General features: G+C 40.1%; 1 protein-coding gene across 1 annotated transcript in view; it reads right to left on the bottom strand.

Annotated features, from left to right (window-relative positions):
• LOC145898815 (uncharacterized) overlaps positions 1-19,003 on the bottom strand; it is a 64,450-nt gene that overhangs the window by 18,481 nt on the left and 26,966 nt on the right. Inside the window, exons 60-104 of the mRNA XM_082987443.1 lie at positions 18,658-18,860; positions 18,105-18,320; positions 17,740-17,846; positions 17,273-17,520; positions 16,831-16,997; positions 16,398-16,511; positions 16,208-16,324; positions 15,767-15,878; positions 15,492-15,604; positions 15,050-15,234; positions 14,870-14,936; positions 14,274-14,612; positions 13,957-14,085; positions 13,557-13,702; positions 13,129-13,288; positions 12,712-12,822; positions 12,150-12,337; positions 11,686-11,932; positions 11,432-11,528; positions 11,024-11,181; positions 10,477-10,650; positions 10,118-10,227; positions 9,510-9,666; positions 9,120-9,219; positions 8,686-8,774; positions 8,393-8,500; positions 7,973-8,134; positions 7,587-7,706; positions 7,361-7,459; positions 6,741-7,007; positions 6,364-6,533; positions 6,007-6,124; positions 5,570-5,692; positions 5,033-5,192; positions 4,731-4,807; positions 4,526-4,649; positions 4,231-4,385; positions 3,621-3,836; positions 2,943-3,080; positions 2,549-2,659; positions 1,910-2,105; positions 1,336-1,550; positions 1,088-1,237; positions 640-839; positions 169-334 (exon numbers count right to left, since the gene is read on the bottom strand). Coding sequence (XP_082843569.1) covers positions 169-334; positions 640-839; positions 1,088-1,237; positions 1,336-1,550; positions 1,910-2,105; positions 2,549-2,659; positions 2,943-3,080; positions 3,621-3,836; positions 4,231-4,385; positions 4,526-4,649; positions 4,731-4,807; positions 5,033-5,192; positions 5,570-5,692; positions 6,007-6,124; positions 6,364-6,533; positions 6,741-7,007; positions 7,361-7,459; positions 7,587-7,706; positions 7,973-8,134; positions 8,393-8,500; positions 8,686-8,774; positions 9,120-9,219; positions 9,510-9,666; positions 10,118-10,227; positions 10,477-10,650; positions 11,024-11,181; positions 11,432-11,528; positions 11,686-11,932; positions 12,150-12,337; positions 12,712-12,822; positions 13,129-13,288; positions 13,557-13,702; positions 13,957-14,085; positions 14,274-14,612; positions 14,870-14,936; positions 15,050-15,234; positions 15,492-15,604; positions 15,767-15,878; positions 16,208-16,324; positions 16,398-16,511; positions 16,831-16,997; positions 17,273-17,520; positions 17,740-17,846; positions 18,105-18,320; positions 18,658-18,860 — 6,929 coding nt within the window. The remainder of the gene's footprint in view (positions 1-168; positions 335-639; positions 840-1,087; positions 1,238-1,335; positions 1,551-1,909; positions 2,106-2,548; positions 2,660-2,942; positions 3,081-3,620; positions 3,837-4,230; positions 4,386-4,525; positions 4,650-4,730; positions 4,808-5,032; positions 5,193-5,569; positions 5,693-6,006; positions 6,125-6,363; positions 6,534-6,740; positions 7,008-7,360; positions 7,460-7,586; positions 7,707-7,972; positions 8,135-8,392; positions 8,501-8,685; positions 8,775-9,119; positions 9,220-9,509; positions 9,667-10,117; positions 10,228-10,476; positions 10,651-11,023; positions 11,182-11,431; positions 11,529-11,685; positions 11,933-12,149; positions 12,338-12,711; positions 12,823-13,128; positions 13,289-13,556; positions 13,703-13,956; positions 14,086-14,273; positions 14,613-14,869; positions 14,937-15,049; positions 15,235-15,491; positions 15,605-15,766; positions 15,879-16,207; positions 16,325-16,397; positions 16,512-16,830; positions 16,998-17,272; positions 17,521-17,739; positions 17,847-18,104; positions 18,321-18,657; positions 18,861-19,003) is intronic.

The raw sequence follows: 19,003 nt of genomic DNA, 5'->3' as shown, positions 1-19,003 counted from the left end.
TTGAAATAAATATTTATGTGTAATTTAAATAAAAGATCGCATTGACGCTAATCGTTCATCACTCTTTGAGAGTTATTTTGAATACTCTTGCTACAGATTAAGCATTCCCATTGTCATACTTTGCTCAGGGTAGTTACAATTCACTATTTACACGTGGCTATACTTTACCTGTCTTGCAAGGCTGAGGTTGTGACGACCCTGGCGGGCAACTATGACCAGTCGGGCATGAAAACTGGTTTGGGTTTTGGTTTGAAGTTGTGTTTCCGGGACAGAAATAACCACACGAACATTCGGCTGTTGGAGCGGATTGTCCGTCGTTGCTGCAGTAATATCCCTAAGCAAAAAGATAAACGCTTTAATTGTCAATGAGTTTTTATTGCTTTTACCCAACGTTCTTGTTAGTGGCTTTCATTAAACTACTGCAAAAGTATTTCAATCGACAATAATTTTTAATAAAACCCGAAGAATTAATATTTAAATTTCTTCGGTGGTTTCGAATTTTCGGCCCCAACATTTAAACGGTTGAGAACCAAATCAAACCATAAGCTTTCACATTCATAAGGATGTTTCTATGATATCTGCTCCCATCTTAACCCTACCGGATAACATATGTTTCAAAAACTTGATGCTTGTACTTACGGGAGTACAAGTGTTGCAATCGCTCAATGACGCTGCCCCGGTGACGTTCCGCATGGTTCCCCTGCGACATGGAGTGGGGCCAGTGACCCCGGCCTCACAGTAACTACCCACGGGACATAACCCGTTGTAAGGGGAACCCCCGGATGTGGGAGTAGGAGTGGAACTTCCTCCTTCGCATAGAAATCCGGCCTCGCAATCTCCTGAAGTAAAACAAGTAAGTAAGCTGCGATGGCGGTTGGTTTCACTCGATTTAGTAACGCATTACTTATTATTTAGATATAGCTGATTCGAAAGTACGGCTATTACTTCAAGCTGCACAGAAATGAAAAAGATGAAAGAAAAATTGAAAGTGCTTTGCGATATTAATTGGATAAAGTATCGTCACATCCCAAGTCGTTAAAGACAAGCGCGGCAGACTTGGATTCCAAAGTAGTTCCTAATCACAAACCTGATACAGAAGCAAGACCAGTTCCATTGCAGAACTTTCCAGGAGAACAAGATTGACAATCGCCTGAAGATTTAGCATTCGCGTTGGTTGGATTGAAAGTTGAAACTGGGCAAGGTTCAGGAACGGAGGTGTTACCGGGGCAAAAGTGACCTAAGCAGGAAGTTATATGTCAACATTTGTGTAACATAACAACTGTCCGCCTTTCCAATATAAAGTGAAAAACCTAAATTCACCATAAAAAAACCAACCTAAAGTGCAATCTAGCTCAACACTCATGTTGTAAGTTGGACACATCTTTCCTGGAGAGCACAACGAGCATTCGGCACTTCCCGTCGTGCTGTAAGAACCAGGAGGACAACCTTGAGGTATCGAGGTTCCCACTGGACAGAAATAACCAGCGGGACACGGATATCCGGTTGCATCGTTGGGGGCTGACACGATCGCACCTTCCACGCAAACCGATCTAAAAAGATTCGATTTTTTTGTAGGTTTTTACACGAATGTAGACATGCTGAGAACTTCACGTTTTCACGTTTTTTTCATTTATTCTTGTTTGAAGAAATGGCTCAAGTTCAGCCAATTGCTATTTACAGTATCATGTCAAACGTAACTTTTACGCTAGGAGTGTTTTGGCGTTTTTCAACATTTGTTTAACAATCTCATAGTGGGATGGTTTCAGTATATTTATACGCACATGTAGTTCCAAAAGGAAATAAATTGCAAAGAGAAACAAAAAGTTCTTTGCCTTAAGGGTTACTTACCCTCTGTATTAACTAAGTAGTTTCTAATGTGAACATAATTAACACGGAACAAGCAACCCACCCAGCAGTACAATCGGGTAAGTTGTTGGAATCAGTGAGGCCGCCGATTGGACAATATTTGCCGGGAGGACAAGCCAAGCAGTCGGTGTCGCTTTTACTTCCATTATTCTCGTTGTAAGTTCCAGCAGGACATATCACCGCTAGATCCGGACCCGTACAGTAAAAGCCGGGTGGACAAATACTGTTGCCAGTAAAGGCTGCAAAACAAAACCAGAATTTGTAGGTATTTCTTACGACGTCTTTCGCACCATGTATACGAAAAATATTATCTGGCTTCCTCGGTTTGTTTGCTTTGAGACAAAGGAAATCATGACCAGTTCTATGACGCGATATCGTACAACATAAACTATGATGACTTTTGGTATATAGTGGCAGATGTATTTGGAAGAAACATACACGTACATTGTTTACAAACCGTGCAGGCGAGAATGTCACCGGGCATGGTTTGTTCTTTCGTCCACCGAACATGTGTTTAAAGTAAATAATGCTACACGTTTTGATAGTATTTTAGCAAACGTTGATACCACACTTAAGTTTAGGGATAATACGACGAAACCTCACAAGTACAATAATATTTATCGAATGTAAAAAAACGCCAGCATAAAAAAGGTCAATCAAGTGTTATTCAAATTGTGCTTACGAGCTGTAACGTTTTGGAAATACGGATCTGGTCGTGCGGCGCCTCCAGTGCAGTAATAACCTGGCGAACAATCTCCAGTGAAGTTTCCTTCCCCTCCCAAGCAATATTTTCCTATGAACAAGAGCATGTTGTAAACATCACAGATTGTAGAGGAATAGGCTATATCCTCTGTAAACTTCAACCTACTTAGTTGTAAGACTAAATTTCACTCAGTGGCACAACAAGTACAAGGATTAATAACTAAAGATACGCTGAGAATATTCAAAAGAGATGACCAAAGCCGTGTGGTTGTACAGAGGGTGAACGTAGAAAATTACTTCAAGTTATGCTGTATGATGCACGTAAATAACACTTGGTCAATGGTGTAGTTTTTAGAATAAACCAATCTATTTACCACGTGGACACGAGGCACAGCTCGATTCGCTGGTCAAGCCTGGAGACGGTCCGTACTTTCCAGCTGGACACGGTTGGGCGGTTTTGGTTCCACTCGGGCAGAAATAACCAAGTGGACAATCCTCAGGTGCTATGTTACCTTTATGTGAAAGAGAGAAAGGTCAAGAAAAAGGTATTTTTATTTTTCTTTAATACGCCGTATCATTCTCAGGTCTATAACCTTTAGCAATTGCTGGTGCACTTTTTGGATAGACTGACCAATCATTGCAGCATCTTGCCAAAGCTCGTGCAAATAAAGTTTTTTTAACATTCAGTCTGTCCAAAACAGTTCACAAGCAATTACTTAAGTTTTAATTTCCTGTTTGTTTTTCCAAAACAAACAACGCACGGTTAAGCTATTGAAACTCTGACAATTATTTATCTGTTATACCTGTGTAGTTTAGCAATAATACTAATCTCCGTTTTGCATGTCATTAATCAAGCTTGAATGGCGTCGCGATTTAATTACGATACAAAAACGACTTACAACCACTATTCACTGAATTACCCAGAATTCTGAGAGCAAAAATTCTACTGGAATATTGGCCAAAACGATTAATATTACTTTTTGTACAAGCCAGTTGAACGCCTCGCCAACCCAAACTACCAAAAAACAAGTTTAACACAGAGTCGAACTCACCATCACTTGGATCGCATAGTTTTCCCGCCTCACAATTCTCACAGCTCGCCCTTCCCCTGTTAGGTTGATAAGTTCCAGCCTCACACACTGTTTGGTTCTTAGATCCGGTGACGCAATAATGGTTGACGTCACAAATCATCTCATCTTCCCGTTCACTTCCTTCTGGGCAGTAGTATCCGGCCAGACAATCGCCTATCGGGTAACTGTTTCCAAATCCTGTAGTGCATGATTTAAAATGAAGGGATCAAGGGTTTAAAATAAGTCGATTATGGGTATTGAGTGTCCGGCCGACCAAAGCTGTGGCGAAAATTGCCAAATAATAAATTATTTCACGTAATTTAGTGTTGCCATGGTGTTTGAGGCAAAGAATCTTGAAATCATGTTGAACACCAGGCGAAATAACAAACGGAGTTTCGACAATATTTGTTTTATTTTAACGATATACAAAAGTTGAAATACAGTAACACTTTTATACCTGATGTGTCTGTGAAACGGATTCGTTTTTAAGGAATAAACAACAAACTGTCGAAAGCTATTGAAGTTAAAGAGACAAGTTGAAACCACATAAACACGAAAATTTCTTCTGAAACAGCATTGGTTGGCAACCTACCTGGACAAAACGATCCAGCAATACAGGGCAGACAGTCTGATAGCTGCTTATTGTTGGTTGTATTTATGTAAAACCCGGGAGGACATCCCATAGGAACCACAGCGCCCGCTTCACAATAATGTCCACTTATGCAGTCAGTCTCCTGTTGACTCGTGCTGTTAAATAGAAAAAGTTAAAGTACAGAACTCGTCTAACACATCTGCAATACTAAAGACATTGGACATACAATAAACTTTAGTGCTTCTGCACAGTGACGCCGGATTAATTTTAACGCATGTAGAACATGGATACCTACCTTCCATAGTCACAGTAGTAACCGGCTGAACAGTTTCCTCGGGGTTGTGATAGTTCAAATGTTGGACAATAAGTTCCCTGGTCGCAAGGTATGGGCTGGGCGGATCCTTCTCGGCAGTAATAACCTAAACACACACAATAAAATCATAAAGTGGATTTCCTATTTCAAGCAAATATACATTTTTTATTTATTTATATTTGCTTACCAGGCATGCACAACCCTCCTGTGGTAGAACTGAGATTAGGGCACAGGCACTCTGATGGTGAGGCACATGTTGTGTTGCTGAAAAGACAAAATAAACCGTTGTAGTTTTATTTTTGTCGGCATTGGTATATCTTATATTAGGCCACAAATTTTTTGACTTTTGTTTCAAACTAGTAGTGTTGGTAATTCCCAAATTGGACCACATTTTCGAAAAATTAAGTTTAAAAAAACTTCAAGCGCCCACGTAGCGTATATATTCAATGAAAGATCTTTGTGTTGATTTGTGTGTTTGGTTGGGCTTACCTGCCAGATACATCAGTTCCATACGTAACAGGTCTTGCCGAATCAGCTCCACCAGAGCAATAAAAACCAGGGTCACAAAATGCTGTAGGTTCGGAATTACCGTCTCCCTCGCAGTATTTACCAGCAGTGCAAGGTAGACAACTACTTAAACTTCCTTGCTCTGGAACAATGAATAAGCATGATGAATTGATGCGCATAAGTATTTTTTTTACCAAAACAATTTGTTACTTAGTAGTTTTTTTTGTCAGTTAAGCTTGCTTGAGTTTATTAAGTTCTTACATAAATATATAAAATTGCTTTACAATACCATAATCATCGTAACGTTAAAGGCAACGTTTACGTGTAATGTACACTTTTGAGTATTAGAATTTGCCATTTTATCGCTCAGTATGACGTCACCCGTTACGCAACGCAATTTGACGACTCAAATTTAAGTTTCAACACAAAATGTTGTAACATCTCCATATATGTCGTAAAACGACACTTTGTACACGTGAAGATCTGACTTAGGATATATACAGACATTTATATGTGTACCGGTTTGATTGTTGAATGTTCCTGGTGGACAAGCAAATTGTTTTTCTGCTTGGGTTCCAGTCGGGCAATAGTGACCAGCTATGCAGGGAACAGGATCGATTGTATTCCCAGGACAGTAAAAACCTGGAAGTCAAGCAAAGAGAAGTTTGAGTGAAATAATTAACTTACATAAGATAGATGTTGTTTATACAGTTTTAACTAACAATCTGTGTTTTTTTTGTTTTGCAGAGTGGTTTATTAAAGATTAGAATTCATTAGGCAGGTCTCCTGATGTCAAATTGGTATCTGAATAACTTGCAGAGGTAGCTTAAAAAGTGCTACCGCAAAAAGAGTCTTCTTTTATAATACATTTCTACTAATAAACCCATTTACCATTTGAATGAGCATACTTGGTTTTAAACAAAGTTATAGGAGACAAGCATGAGTAAAATACCAACCTGCTGGGCAGTCGTGACATAGTTTGGTTTGTGTTGTGTTGGCGTAAGTGCCGAGAGGACAAGGTTCGGCTAATCCAAATGGACATTGGTAACCTTGTTGACACTCCTCACCAGAACCCTGCCAATAAATATATATTTAGTACTTTGAAAAGTTTTTGCACACCTGGCAAGTCTAGGAGTTGGATTTTGTTGCAATAATGGGGAGGGTTATGTATAAAAAGATGTTAACTTGTATTTTGCCCTTTAAATTTACCACAGATTTGCACACAAATATCACATATTCCACAGCCTTAACCACCATATACATTCTCCTTCTAAACGACGTATTGCTGTAACCAAGTTGTGACGTTAACTGACCTTATTTTTGCTATTGTCGGGATTGGGAACGTCCACACCGATTATGCAGTTGTATCCACCAGTGCAAGATCCAGTAACATTGGATTGTCCAGGCGTCTCGCAGTACGATCCAGCCGTACACTGGGTACATTCACTTTCGGTGCTTTTTCCAAATGCAGGATTGAATGTGCCTGAAAAACAGTAGTTTTTTTGCTGAGTAATTGTTGTAATGTAAATTGTTGTATAATGTCAAGCACTTTGAACATTTGTTACAAAACAAACTTTTGCTTTTCAAAAGACGTGATAAAATTAATCATTTATAATCAGTTATAAGCAGACACTCAACGACATTCCATAAGTCAACGTCACAAAAATCATAAAATATAAGCAAAACTCACCAGTAGGGCAAGGCCGCCAATTCCAACCGGTCGAAGCCGGACAATAATTTCCCATCGGACAGGGCTGGGGTTCGATTTGCGAATCAACGCAGTAAAATCCTATTGGACAGGACCTGCACACGTCCGCGTTGCTGGTGTTTGAGTATGTTCCGTTAACACAAGGGAAAGGAGAGGACGAGGCAGGCGGGCAGAAATGACCTGGTGGACAATCGTGTTGGGTTGGTGTGCTCGCGTTTCCATCGCAATAATACCGCTCCCAGCAGTCGCCTGATACATGTAAATACAGTGATCAAAGCAGTTTATATTAAATATCGTGTAGGTGTTTAGTAATAAGAGTAACAAGCGGCGTTTGTTGCATTCACGTTTGCAACACGATATTTCTTGCTCTTTTTGTCTGTTGACCATTTGGTTTGCAGCAATGTAAGATTAGAAGTGAGAATATGCACAAACCAAAACCGAAAAGTAACTTATCTTTGTCCCTCAAAGATACGGTTATTTTAACTGCAATTGACCAACACAGCGAAACTTTATAGAAGAAGGCAGATCAATGTTTAACGAGTCCAATCCATGTTGATAGGAATAGTTAACATCCGATAAGAATTCATAACCAAACAACATACCCGAAACATTTGGAAGACCGGTTCCGTTGCAAAACGACCCAGGATCACACGGAAGACAATCAGAGGGGGAAGACTTCTGATATTCAGGATTATAAGTTCCTGTAAATTAGAAACATCTTCATATATTGTACTTTCTACTCCAGAGCATATCGCTCGCAAAAACGCGCCGGAAAGCAATAAGAAAAAAAAGGTTCGTGCAAAATCACAAAACCAACCACACTCTTACCGGCCTGGCATTCTATTGGGATGCTGGTGTTAGTGGGACAATAACTACCCGGTGGACATTGGTCGCCGAAACTTTCGCCAAGGGGATTCCCCATGTAAGATTTCCCCGTGCAGTAAAAACCTATAGAAAGACGTAACGTAGAAACAATGTTATAAAGACCACAAAATTTGGCCTGCTCTGCTTAGTGAAACAGCTATCTATTTTGGTAAGTTCCTTTATTTTTTATTAACGCCATCCTGTGCAAAAATATTATTCTAAAAAACAGTTTACAAGAGAGTAGATTAAAAAACTCAAACAATATTTTAAGATGTATTTGAGCAGTGTGACAATCCCACACTAAGCACTTTGATGACTTGTTCAACCTTCAACATCATATCATAATATACCTCCAAAACATGGTCCAGTTGGTGCGTCCAAGCCATCAGAGGCGCAATACTGCCCAGGGTCGCAATCCTCACATTCATCCACACTTCTCAGTTTATATAGTGGGTTGTAAGTCCCTTTAGGACAGGGTGTAGGTTGTGATGAGTTGGAGGGACAGTAAGATCCTTTGTGCAAATAGTTATAGTTAAGCAATGCTTAACTGTAACATGCATTTATCTTTTACAACATCTCTTTTCTTGCGTATTTCATCAAAGAAATATATTTTAAGACACTTTTATACGAGTGTCAAACCTTATGGGTCGACTTTTGTTGGAAAATAAATTTGAAGCCTAACCATTTAATGTCATAGGTATATTTGAAAATGCTAAAAACATGAAAAAACACGCTGAACAAAACCACATATTGTGAGCATTATTTCTTACTTGGTGGACATTCTATTTCCGTCGCGTTCTTGGATTCTCCCGGGCAATAATAACCAGCAAAACATAATCCTGTCGGTGAAGTCTGGTTCGTTTTGTCGCAGTAAGATCCTATAAGAAGCAACAAACTTCGATCAGATTATATTTTAAATCTCACGAGTTTAACAAGTAAATCACATCCAAGATGTCATATTACAGATGTTTCCAAAAATACGAGTTCCTGAATATGACTCATTAAAACGCAAAATTATAATCTGATGACAGCCATGTAAGCTGGTAAGAAACTTGATTGAAACCTGGGTCACAGTTGACGCAATCTTCCGGTCTTGACCCTCCAGGTGTGTCTCTGTACGTTCCTTCGTTACAGGGGTATTCTGTTTTGTATCTGAGAGAAACAAATAAGCTTTTAGATTTCGTACATCATTAAGATCACGTGCAGGATTCCCTTTAGCCAAACCCTCGCGATCTTAATAAGCTTTCGTCTTGGGTCTGTAAGGTTTAACCTTTTACATTCCTGGTTTTGCGCCTTCAAAGGTCAATGGCGTCCAGACTGCTTTTATGCAATTTTTGCTTTTCATAATAAACATGTTATTTAGCATTTTCTAACACTTTGATGCGCATGTATTAGAATAATAGATAAACCCATGTTTAATCAGTTTATACCCATTTTAGTTTGAGTTGATTCCTATATGCTTACAAAGCTACAGCTGTCAGTTAAAACTCAGCTTACCTTGTTCCGTTGAGGCAAAAGAAACCGGCAGGACAAGGTTGAGGCGTTACTACTCCAAGCAACCCGTCAGCTATCGCTTCCAGCGAGTCGCAGTACTTTCCTGTGTATTTCAAAGCTGGTTAGCACTGACATGTACGTAAGGTAATAACATGCTTCAAAATTGGTGTCAGAATAATAAAACTTTGATTGAAATAGTGCCACCGCTCTTTTACTAAATACCCAATAACAAACTGTTTACGTAAAGCAGGTTGTTTTCTAGTTTGCAAATAACATAACATACGTAACAGTGACACGGTCTGCGACTCACTGATTATTACTGGGTCTATTGCTTCTTTACGATTCGGTAAAATTTTTGAGTAAGGTGAAACGATTGTCCCGCAATTGAGTTACCTTCTGGGCAAAGCAGGCACACGCTCTGTTTTCCATTGGGTTGATAAAATCCTGAAGGACATGGATCAGGTTGGGGACTCCCCAGGGGACATCTCGCACCATCCGGACAATTTTCGGGACACGAAACTTTGGATCCATTCACACAGAAGCAGCCGGCCTAAAATTTTGTATTGTGTTTTAATTTGTTGTGATTGTATTTTTGTTGTTGTTGCTTTGCACAAAGAAAGCTTTAAGCGCAAATGATTGCGAGTTAAGCGTCTGGGGCGATTTTGCAATACCTAGGTTAGTCCTAGAATCACTTTATACGAAACTTTTAGTGCAACGATCCGAAGACCATATCCACATACAGTTGTCAATGAAAAAAAAAAGTTTGTTTCGTTCGCAAATGTAGCGGCCAAAAGTTTCCAGAAAACCTCAGAAAAGAAACACAAACAATTATCACCGCAACTGAATCTAAACCGCTATAAGTTGGATACAGTTGCCCACACTAAAACTTTTTGAGTTTTCACCTCAATTTACTCGGAATATAAATGATGTATTGTACTGTGGTACTGCTGCTGTGATGGTTTTTCTACATTTTGACTAAGTAACATCGGTATAGGTCTTACCTCGCATTCAAATGGAGGAAACGAGTTGTTGCTCCCTGGACAATAAAACCCGGCCGTGCAACTTTCACAATAATCCACGTTTGGATTTTTGGTGGCCCCAGAAAAGGTTCCTGCAACGACCGAATAAAAAAAAGCTTGGGAAGAGACAAACAAACTTAAATCAATGTATTGAATGTGGCAACAAATTTTAAACCCTCGAAATTGAACCACAGTCGTAAGTAACGACTCGACACACTTATCTACGGTATTGTCTCATGGAAAAAGTTTACTGACATTTTTACTATTGCCAAGTTTAATAAAGTTTTATTAATTGCAGTATATTTCCGTAACCCTAATATACCGGATAAACAAAACCGCACCTTCAGGGCAGGGCAGAGGGTAGGAAGAATTGAACGGACAATAATGTCCACTTGGACAGATGTCGCCGAATGTTTGGCCTACGGGAGATGACGTCGTGCTTCCCCCGGAACAATAATAACCCTGTTCACAACCCCCTGACACAGCGGGCAGCTCAGGGGCGCCACAGTAATATCCTGCAACACGAATAAACCATCTGGATTGAATAGCAATAATAGATACAGGGCCTGACATATTTAAAAGTTTGTTGATATTATTAAAAAACTTGCTAATGTAACTAATATTGGAAATAGATTTACACCTGATGAAGCGAGGGGAACTCGCGAAAGCTAATGTACTTTTTGTGATAAAAAAGTCAGTCTTTTACAAAAGAGTGCCTAATCAAGAGAATTTAGTTAATATTGGAAAGTTTCTTAGACAAAATTAAAGTTTTACTGTTTTATTCAAATGATGAACATGGACTTTATTCAAATGGCATTGATTGCACTTTTCAGGCAATTATCATCAATATAAACTGTGCCAATCGGGTTTTCTACGTACACCACATACCTTGTGTGCATGGAGTAGGTTGAGAGGATCCTTTGGGACAGAATTCTCCAGGTTGGCACATGCCACCGATGTCGCCATCTAGCGGACAGGCGCAACTCGAAGAATCGTTAAATCCGGCCACTACAGGACGCTCCATCCACGAGCCAAGTCGACAATACCTGGAATAAATAAAGGGCGGGTGATTGGCAGCATTGGTCAAAAACCTGATCGGGATTCGTGCCCAGAATGTCCTGGGTTCAAATCCCGGTGTGGTGAAAAAAAAATAAATAACAAAATAAGTGATGAGAAGTTCCAACGGGGCCTAAATCACCACTGTGTCATAATGGATAAAAACAAGTTAAATAAAGGAGGAACTGGTTATGTTTCCAAAAAATGAAAGGAAATAATTGGTCAATGACGTCATCTTACCATCCTTCGGCGCACTCTCCTTCAGGATTTTCCATAGCTCTGTTTGGGCAGAAATATCCGGGTGGACAAAACTTGCAATCGTTTTCACTTTCACCTCCTTAACACATTAGGAAAAAGTATCTTATACGAGTATCACTGAAGTCATGTGAATGTAACCAGTTCTAGACCCATATTTCTGGAATTATTGGTTTTGTTCGCAATAAATCTCATCATGCCGATATTGTATGACCACGCAATAACCATGTTGAACTTACCGGTTTGATTATTATACGTTCCATTGTTGCATGCAAGCGGTCCCGGAGACATTATAGGGCAGTAATGACCGTAAGGACACACAGTTGTATTATTGGAACCAATCGGACAGTACGTTCCGGCTGGACACAAGTCACACACAGCTGTGGCGATGGTTGAAGCGAAAGTACCTCCCTCGCATGGAATAGGTAAACTGCTGTTGATTGGGCAATAAGAACCAAGTGGACAAGGTCCCCCGGTTAATGTGGTCTAAACATATTAATTGACGTCACTGCCAGGAGACGAAAAATAAATAATCAAAATGTGTTTGGGGGTTTCGGCGTTATATGTTAAAGGTAACACGATTCAAATTTTTTTAAGACTTTTTAAGTTTTAGTGACTGATAACAAACTATTTCTTGTTTTTGACCTCTAAACATCTATTCAATAAACCAGTAAACCGTTTTATACGCATTACAAACACTTACACTTGCTGGGGCTGCTTCGGCTGAACCTCCAGCGCAGTAATAACGTTCACTACAGGGTCCGGTTGGAGCATCCAAACCACTTCCGTTACAGTACGAACCGGGAGTACATTGGGTGCAGTTGTCGACACTGAACGCTTGTGGTGAAGGATTGAATGTTCCGGGGTCACACGTGTTCGGTTCACCAGTTCCTTTACACAAAAACATCAGTACCTCGGATTAACGTTGGCCTTTGCTTTTGTTTTTTTTTATCCTTTTTTAAATCTGAAACTGACAATGCCATTATGACGAAATAAACATTTCTGTACGATTGTAAAATAAAAGAACACACTAATCCTGATCGTCCATCACTCCTGGAGTTTCTACTGTCGCAGAAAGTCAGAATCTATTAAACCCTCCTATTTGTGATTTCTACTCTTATCATGTTATACATTACACTATTAAACGATTCCGGAAACTCTATCCATATGATCATGATCTCCAACTGTTTTGACTACATTTGTGGAAAAATGTATTCTATTTGCTTTACATGAGCTTTACTGTAAATGTAGAATATCCAACTAACCTGCAGGACAGTAAAATCCCGGTGGACAAGGTCCGGCATCTCCAAATGCACCGGCAGCCGGGTTAGGGACTTCTGAAGCATTGCGGCAGTAGAAACCAGCATAACATTGTCCTAAGAATGAACAATTGTATATAAAAGCTATTCCAGCAGTGCTACAGTCAACAGCTGAACTGATAAGACTTTATGGGTTGAAACAGTGTGCGCTACTGTCTGTAGCTCCAAATGAATATTATGGCTCTATTACACATATATATTTTGAATTTAACGTGTTAGTTTTACTAATTTAATAAAATCGCCATGGCAAATAAAAAAACGGGTAAATGTTGTTACATATATTTATCAAAAAACATTACAAAGTATAGTTGGGCAGTTGGGCCAAATACAACTCTGTGTTGTGTCACCAGCATAATAGTTTACCTTCATATGAGCTAGCACTGATGTTGGGGCAGTAGTAGCCAGGATCACAAGGTTTGCAATCACCCAATTCAACTGCACCTATCTTGTTGTTGTAAGTGCCTGCTGGACATGGACTGGGCACCGTTTGTCCCGCAGGACAGAAGAAACCCATTGGACAATCCTAACAACATGTTTGTGAGTTACACAGCCTTTTTAATGGGAATGAAGTGTAATGTGAATTCAAGCTTTTACAAACATAGCGCTTTTCAATAAATATTAGGACAGTGAATAATACACTTTTTTGGGGGGGGTCATTGTTTAGTCCCAGTTGTTTACGACAATTTACGTCAAAATAGTTTAAGTTAACATTAATGAAGTTTTATAAGAAACCAAATTTTGAGTTTTTTGGTAAAGCACATTGCATATACACATTCGGACCTCAAACTCACCTCTATTGCGGTTCCATTGCAAAAGCTTCCAGCAGAGCACAATGTACAGGTTGACTGACGCACAGCAGTCGTGTAACTTCCGTCGGCACAAGGCAGAGGATCAGCGGAACGGGCGGGGCAGTGATAACCAATTGGGCAACTATAAGCTGAATTAGAAAAAATGGCGTTCGACTAGGGTTCCGGAGTATTCTCAAGTATGCCTGCTACACTTATGTGTGCATTTAAAATAAACGTAGATATTTTGTTAAAAAATGGACATACACAGCCTTTACAGCTGCCAGTCAGATGCATTATTATCTATTGTATCTATATAGGGCTGATCTTAAATGCAAGTAAAACACAATCAATTCAACTTAGATCAGTGTTATTTAGGATGTTCCCAAACGGATATTACTCCGACCTGTCCGGCGTGAGGAACCCTCAGGGCAATAGTAACCAGCTTCACAATCTCCAGTTGTAGCAGAAAGTCCAGGCGTTTCGCAATATTCACCAGCCGTACAGGGTAGACAGGCATCGCTTGAATTTCCACCTGGTGACAAGCAGCAAACAGTTCAGTTTAGGGATTTAAGTTTAATGTGACAGAAAGCAAGTCGTAATTTATGACTTCAACTTGCACGAAAGTTTCCAAAAGTAAAACAAAAATTTGTGGAAAATGTTTCGTATTGCAAATATCGCAATATATTAGTGTTACTTTTAAGTAAAGTGGCTGGGACTTACGTTCATTACTGTTGTATGTTCCGGATGGGCAGGGATGAATCACCGGATCACCTTCCAAGCAATAACTTCCATTGGGACATGGACCGTAGTTCGATCCTAGATCAGGTGTCCTTGAGGCCGAACCGTTGACGCAATAAAAACCGGCAGCGCAATCACCCGCTGGTTCAAAAAGTCCCCAGTCGTCGCAATATGTTCCGTTGTCACAATAGGTGCATTGTGACACGTCGGAACGTTTAGTTTGAGCGTTGTAGGTTCCGGGGGGACATGGGTGTTGTTTGTCATAAGTGGTTTGTGCGGGGCAGTAGTGGCCGATTGGGCATTCAAGTGGAACGGACACACCTGAAAAGAAGTTGAAAGTGCGATGATTCCTTGATGAAGGTCGAAAGAGTTTTTTGAAAACTTAATTAAATATTAAACTGATAATGGCATAAGTTGGCTTAAGTTAAACTGATGCTGACATAAGTTCTTGCCGAAGCATTTTTTCAACCATGACAACGTTAACAACAGTATGAGCACGCCGTGGTGCGGACATTTTCGTTTTAAAAAAAATATTTTTCGTCTTTGAAAAAAAAATCGTTCTAAATTAGCAGACCAACCTATTACAACTCCCGTGGTATTGATCGCCTCGCAATAGTAGCCGGCATCGCATATTTTGCAATTGCTCTGTGGAGAAAAAATATTGAAATCAGACCTGAACTTAAAATAGTAAAGGTAACACGATTCATATTTTATTATTTTTTTAGGGTTAAAAGCGTCAAAGCGTTAAGAATCCAAACCTGTCCATCTGAGTTCTGATACGTTCCACTTTTACAAGGTTCAGGGGCCGGACTTCCCGCTGGACACCGGTTACCAGCTGGACACACGTAGTCGATTGGTGAGCTCACATTCTGACCTTCCGGGCAAAAATAATTCTCGCTGCAAAGTCCCGAACGATCCCCTTCTCCGCCAACACAGTAGTAACCTGGGGCAGAGTTAAATCGTCGGGGTCACCAATACATCACATTCTTTGTATATCCAAACGTATTGGGCATATATTGCAGAAAACAAAAAAGGTAAACCAATCAATAATAGACAGTAGCGCAAGTTTAAGCTATAGCTCAGTTCAGCTATAACTGTAACGAAAATCTTGTTGCAGACATAAGGGTTGTACAGTGAAGGATTTAAACCCCGTTCAAATGTAATTTAAACACAATTACAAGGCAATTGTTTATGTTATACCTGCAGTGCAGATTGAACATTCCGACTGCGCTTTGTTCTGCGTATGGTTACTGAATGTTCCAGGTTCGCACGGTATTGGTTCGCCAATACCTTCCGGGCAGTAAAATCCAGCTCTACAAAACAAAGAAAATGTGAGTTAATGGCGACAGTACATCAGGGAGTGTACAAAGTGTTCTAAAGAATCCGAGTAGTAATTCCTTCAATGTACACAAATCCTTCCCAAAACCATTGGTGAGGATGTCAAAGTAGTCAGACATGTAATGGGACCAACTTACGGGCATACACCATCACTTGGTGTTTTCGAGATGGATCCGTTGCTGCAGTAAAATCCTGCCTGGCATTTTCCGGTTGGCGTCGCTTCCAACCCATCGGTTTCACAATAGTAACCTGCAGATGGTGAGTATTAAACTTCTTATTATTTCTATGGTGCATGAGTGTAACGATTACACGCGTCCCACGGGCTTTTGTGATGTCCTATTTAATTCGAATGATGTTTCCAAAAATCATTTTGCACTTATGGGTTAAGCCAAAGCATACAAAAGACGATGGATTTCCTGCACGACGCAACTAATTTCAGGTCAGGCTGCTTGACGTCTTATCACGTTTCAGTTAAATTACCATAGAAACAACAACAAATAAACTGGTGCAAGAATGGTTGCACACACAAACGCTACTTTCACACCGAAGGTAAGGATAAGTGAGTTATAACTTATTACCCGACGTGCAAAGTGTTGGTCCAACCGAACCCCCCGGGCAGAAATATCCACGCTGGCACCGCCCTCCTGTAGAGTTGACGTCATCGCGTACGGGACATAAGCATGACGTGTCGTTAACTGTAAGTGTAACACAAAAACGTTTAGAACCAGATTATTACGATACGTAACCACATGACAAGTTGTCACCCACATGGTGGCAGTAAAGAGTCAGATGGTTGAGAGGTGAACGCGCACGTTGTGCAATACCATCCCGCATCACAAGTTCCAGCCGGTCCGAGGAGACCGGATTCGTTGCAATAGTGGCCTGCACAGATAAAACATTGAAAAGATGACGTCTAGTACTGAATATGTGGGTCTAAACCACAACTGCAGACGATGAGATGACCATCAGTAGTAACATATGCACAAAGTAATGCTCAAGTAGGGTCACTCTGTTATAACACACGAACAGCATTGTGTGTACAAAACGTTAAGAATGAATAAAAATAACGAAGTCCAAAATGTTATGCAGCAGTTGTACATTGTGGAGAATTGCAAGTGTTTATCCACATTATATAAACCCTAAAAAAGAAAGACAGTTATATAAAAACAAATACCAATATTACTGTGGAGACTTTAGCTACCTGGATCACAAGGCGAACAATCTCTGAGACTCTGCAACCCCAGGGAGCCCCCGTAGGTCCCAGGGGGGCAGGGGTTGTCGTACATGTTCTTGGTACCATTGGGACAGAAGTAACCCTGGGGACACTCGTTGTCTGTGTAGCTCGTCGAATTTTCTGGACAATAATATCTGCACAAAAACAAAAAAAGTGGTTCTATGGTTGCGGAATCCGATAATGTTTTGGGGCAAAACCACAGTTGTTTTTTCTCTACAACTGAGCGGAAAATTCAGATAGTTAGTTACATTTTATTGGATAAGGATATAATAGTTCTGAGGTGTAAACTAATTGGAGCATTGCAACCCTTGCTCTGAAATTTACTGAACTATAAGAATAAAGTGTCAGAGACCAACTTAATTTTCGCAATATTTTGCATTCATGAATACACCGCAGAATGTTGCCTCACCCGGCCTGGCATTCAAAGCACGCCTGTTGTTTTGTTAAATTGTTGTAAGTTCCAGCCTCACACTGATGTGGTTCTGCGGCACCTTCTGGGCACTGGAAACCGGTAGGGCATGGGCCTCCCGTGGGACCAGTGGTCGGTTTGTCGCTGGTAGCCCCGCTTGTACAAAAATATCCACCGGAACAGTTACCGCTAGGTGACGCTTCGCCCCCAACACAATATTGGCCAGCGGGACAAGACTGGCAGTCGCCCTGTGTGAATATTTTGTTTGAGTTTAAATTCGGTGCATCGGTTTTTATAAAAGACAACTGCGGTGTAAGGTTGTTATTGAAATCATTTATGTGTAAAAGAGTATTGTCAATGTAATAAACACACTGTTTTTTTTTAGTTCAAATGTATGTATTTTTAAAACTAACTGATAGCTAAGCTTACAAAGGCTTGGCTTTAGCTTATGTCATGGCCCCAGTTACCTGTGTTCCACCTCCTGGTAAACTTCGGTAAGTTCCAGGGCCGCATGGAATTTCAGCTGGTGTTGCAGCAGGGCAGTAAAAACCAGGGGAGCACTTTCCATTTACACCTGGTTTCGAAGTACATTGATGTTATGCATGTCGTTTGTGCATTTCCACAACGTACAATTTTATTTATACTTAAACACATAAATGTTTCGTTTTAAAGCGAAAAAACGCAATTTTCATTTACACCTGGTATACATTGACGTTATACAAGCAGTATGTGCTATATTTGATTTTGTTTTTTAAACAATTAGAAAAGTTTAATGCTCATATATTTTTCTGGAAAAATTTGACGTACTTATTTTATGATACTCAAAACATACCATCAGTTCCATCGGGTGTCGCTGAAGAGCTGCCGTTCTTACAGAAGAAAGTTGCGTTGCAATCTCCGCTGTAAGTTGTAGCATGGAACTGATCACAAAACTTGCCAGGGTCGCAAGCTGCACAATCACTTTCAGCTTCAAGACTTTGAGAAGCGCCATATGTACCTGGGGGGCATTGACCCAAGTCGTACCCTGTACCCGGAGGACAGAAATAACCTTTAAAAAAAGGAAAAAGATGGGAATTTATCGTTCGGTTGTCGTTCACGTTTATTCCCTGTTTCTTTCAAAAAATGTTTTGTGAATTAAGTGTTGGCATGATTTAGAAAACTCTGTTTAATTTACTTATATCTCATCAATGTAAAAGTTCATTCAAGGCAACGAACGAAACGGAATTGAACAAATAAACAACTTAATTTAAATATTGGTGGAACTACAAAATATATTTCAGTTAAATATCGATACTAATTCCTTGTCAACACATGAACGAAAAAATGGAAATACTGCTAAGTCAACATTTCAGCCCAAACCTTCGTTTCAAAACAATTCCATTTACCTTTCGTGCATGGCTCTGGATTTATTCCATCCACACAGAAGGATCCTGCCGGGCACACGAGACACTCAGATTGCAGTATATCTGTTGAGTATGTTCCGTTCGAGCAGGGAACAGGGGCGGGCGATCCTTCAGGACAGTGACTTCCAACCGTGCAGTTGTATAATGTCGATGACGGCTCAGTGTTTTTTCCCAAACAATAGTATCTGAAGCAAGCAGATAAATGTGTTCAGCTGGTGGTAAATAAGTTCTTCTTTATGAAAGAGTTAAATGCGAAGATACTAAAAACGTGGGCTGATTTATCTGCACAGTTTAGGAGGAACTGAACTATTTTGCTGAGGACAAATCA

This window comes from Ascidia mentula, chromosome 4 (genome assembly GCF_947561715.1).
Source record: "Ascidia mentula chromosome 4, kaAscMent1.1, whole genome shotgun sequence".
In the NCBI taxonomy this organism is placed as follows: domain Eukaryota; kingdom Metazoa; phylum Chordata; class Ascidiacea; order Phlebobranchia; family Ascidiidae; genus Ascidia; species Ascidia mentula.
The sequence above is the reverse complement of the archived record's forward strand: the minus strand, read 5'-3'. Positions and strand labels throughout refer to the sequence as shown.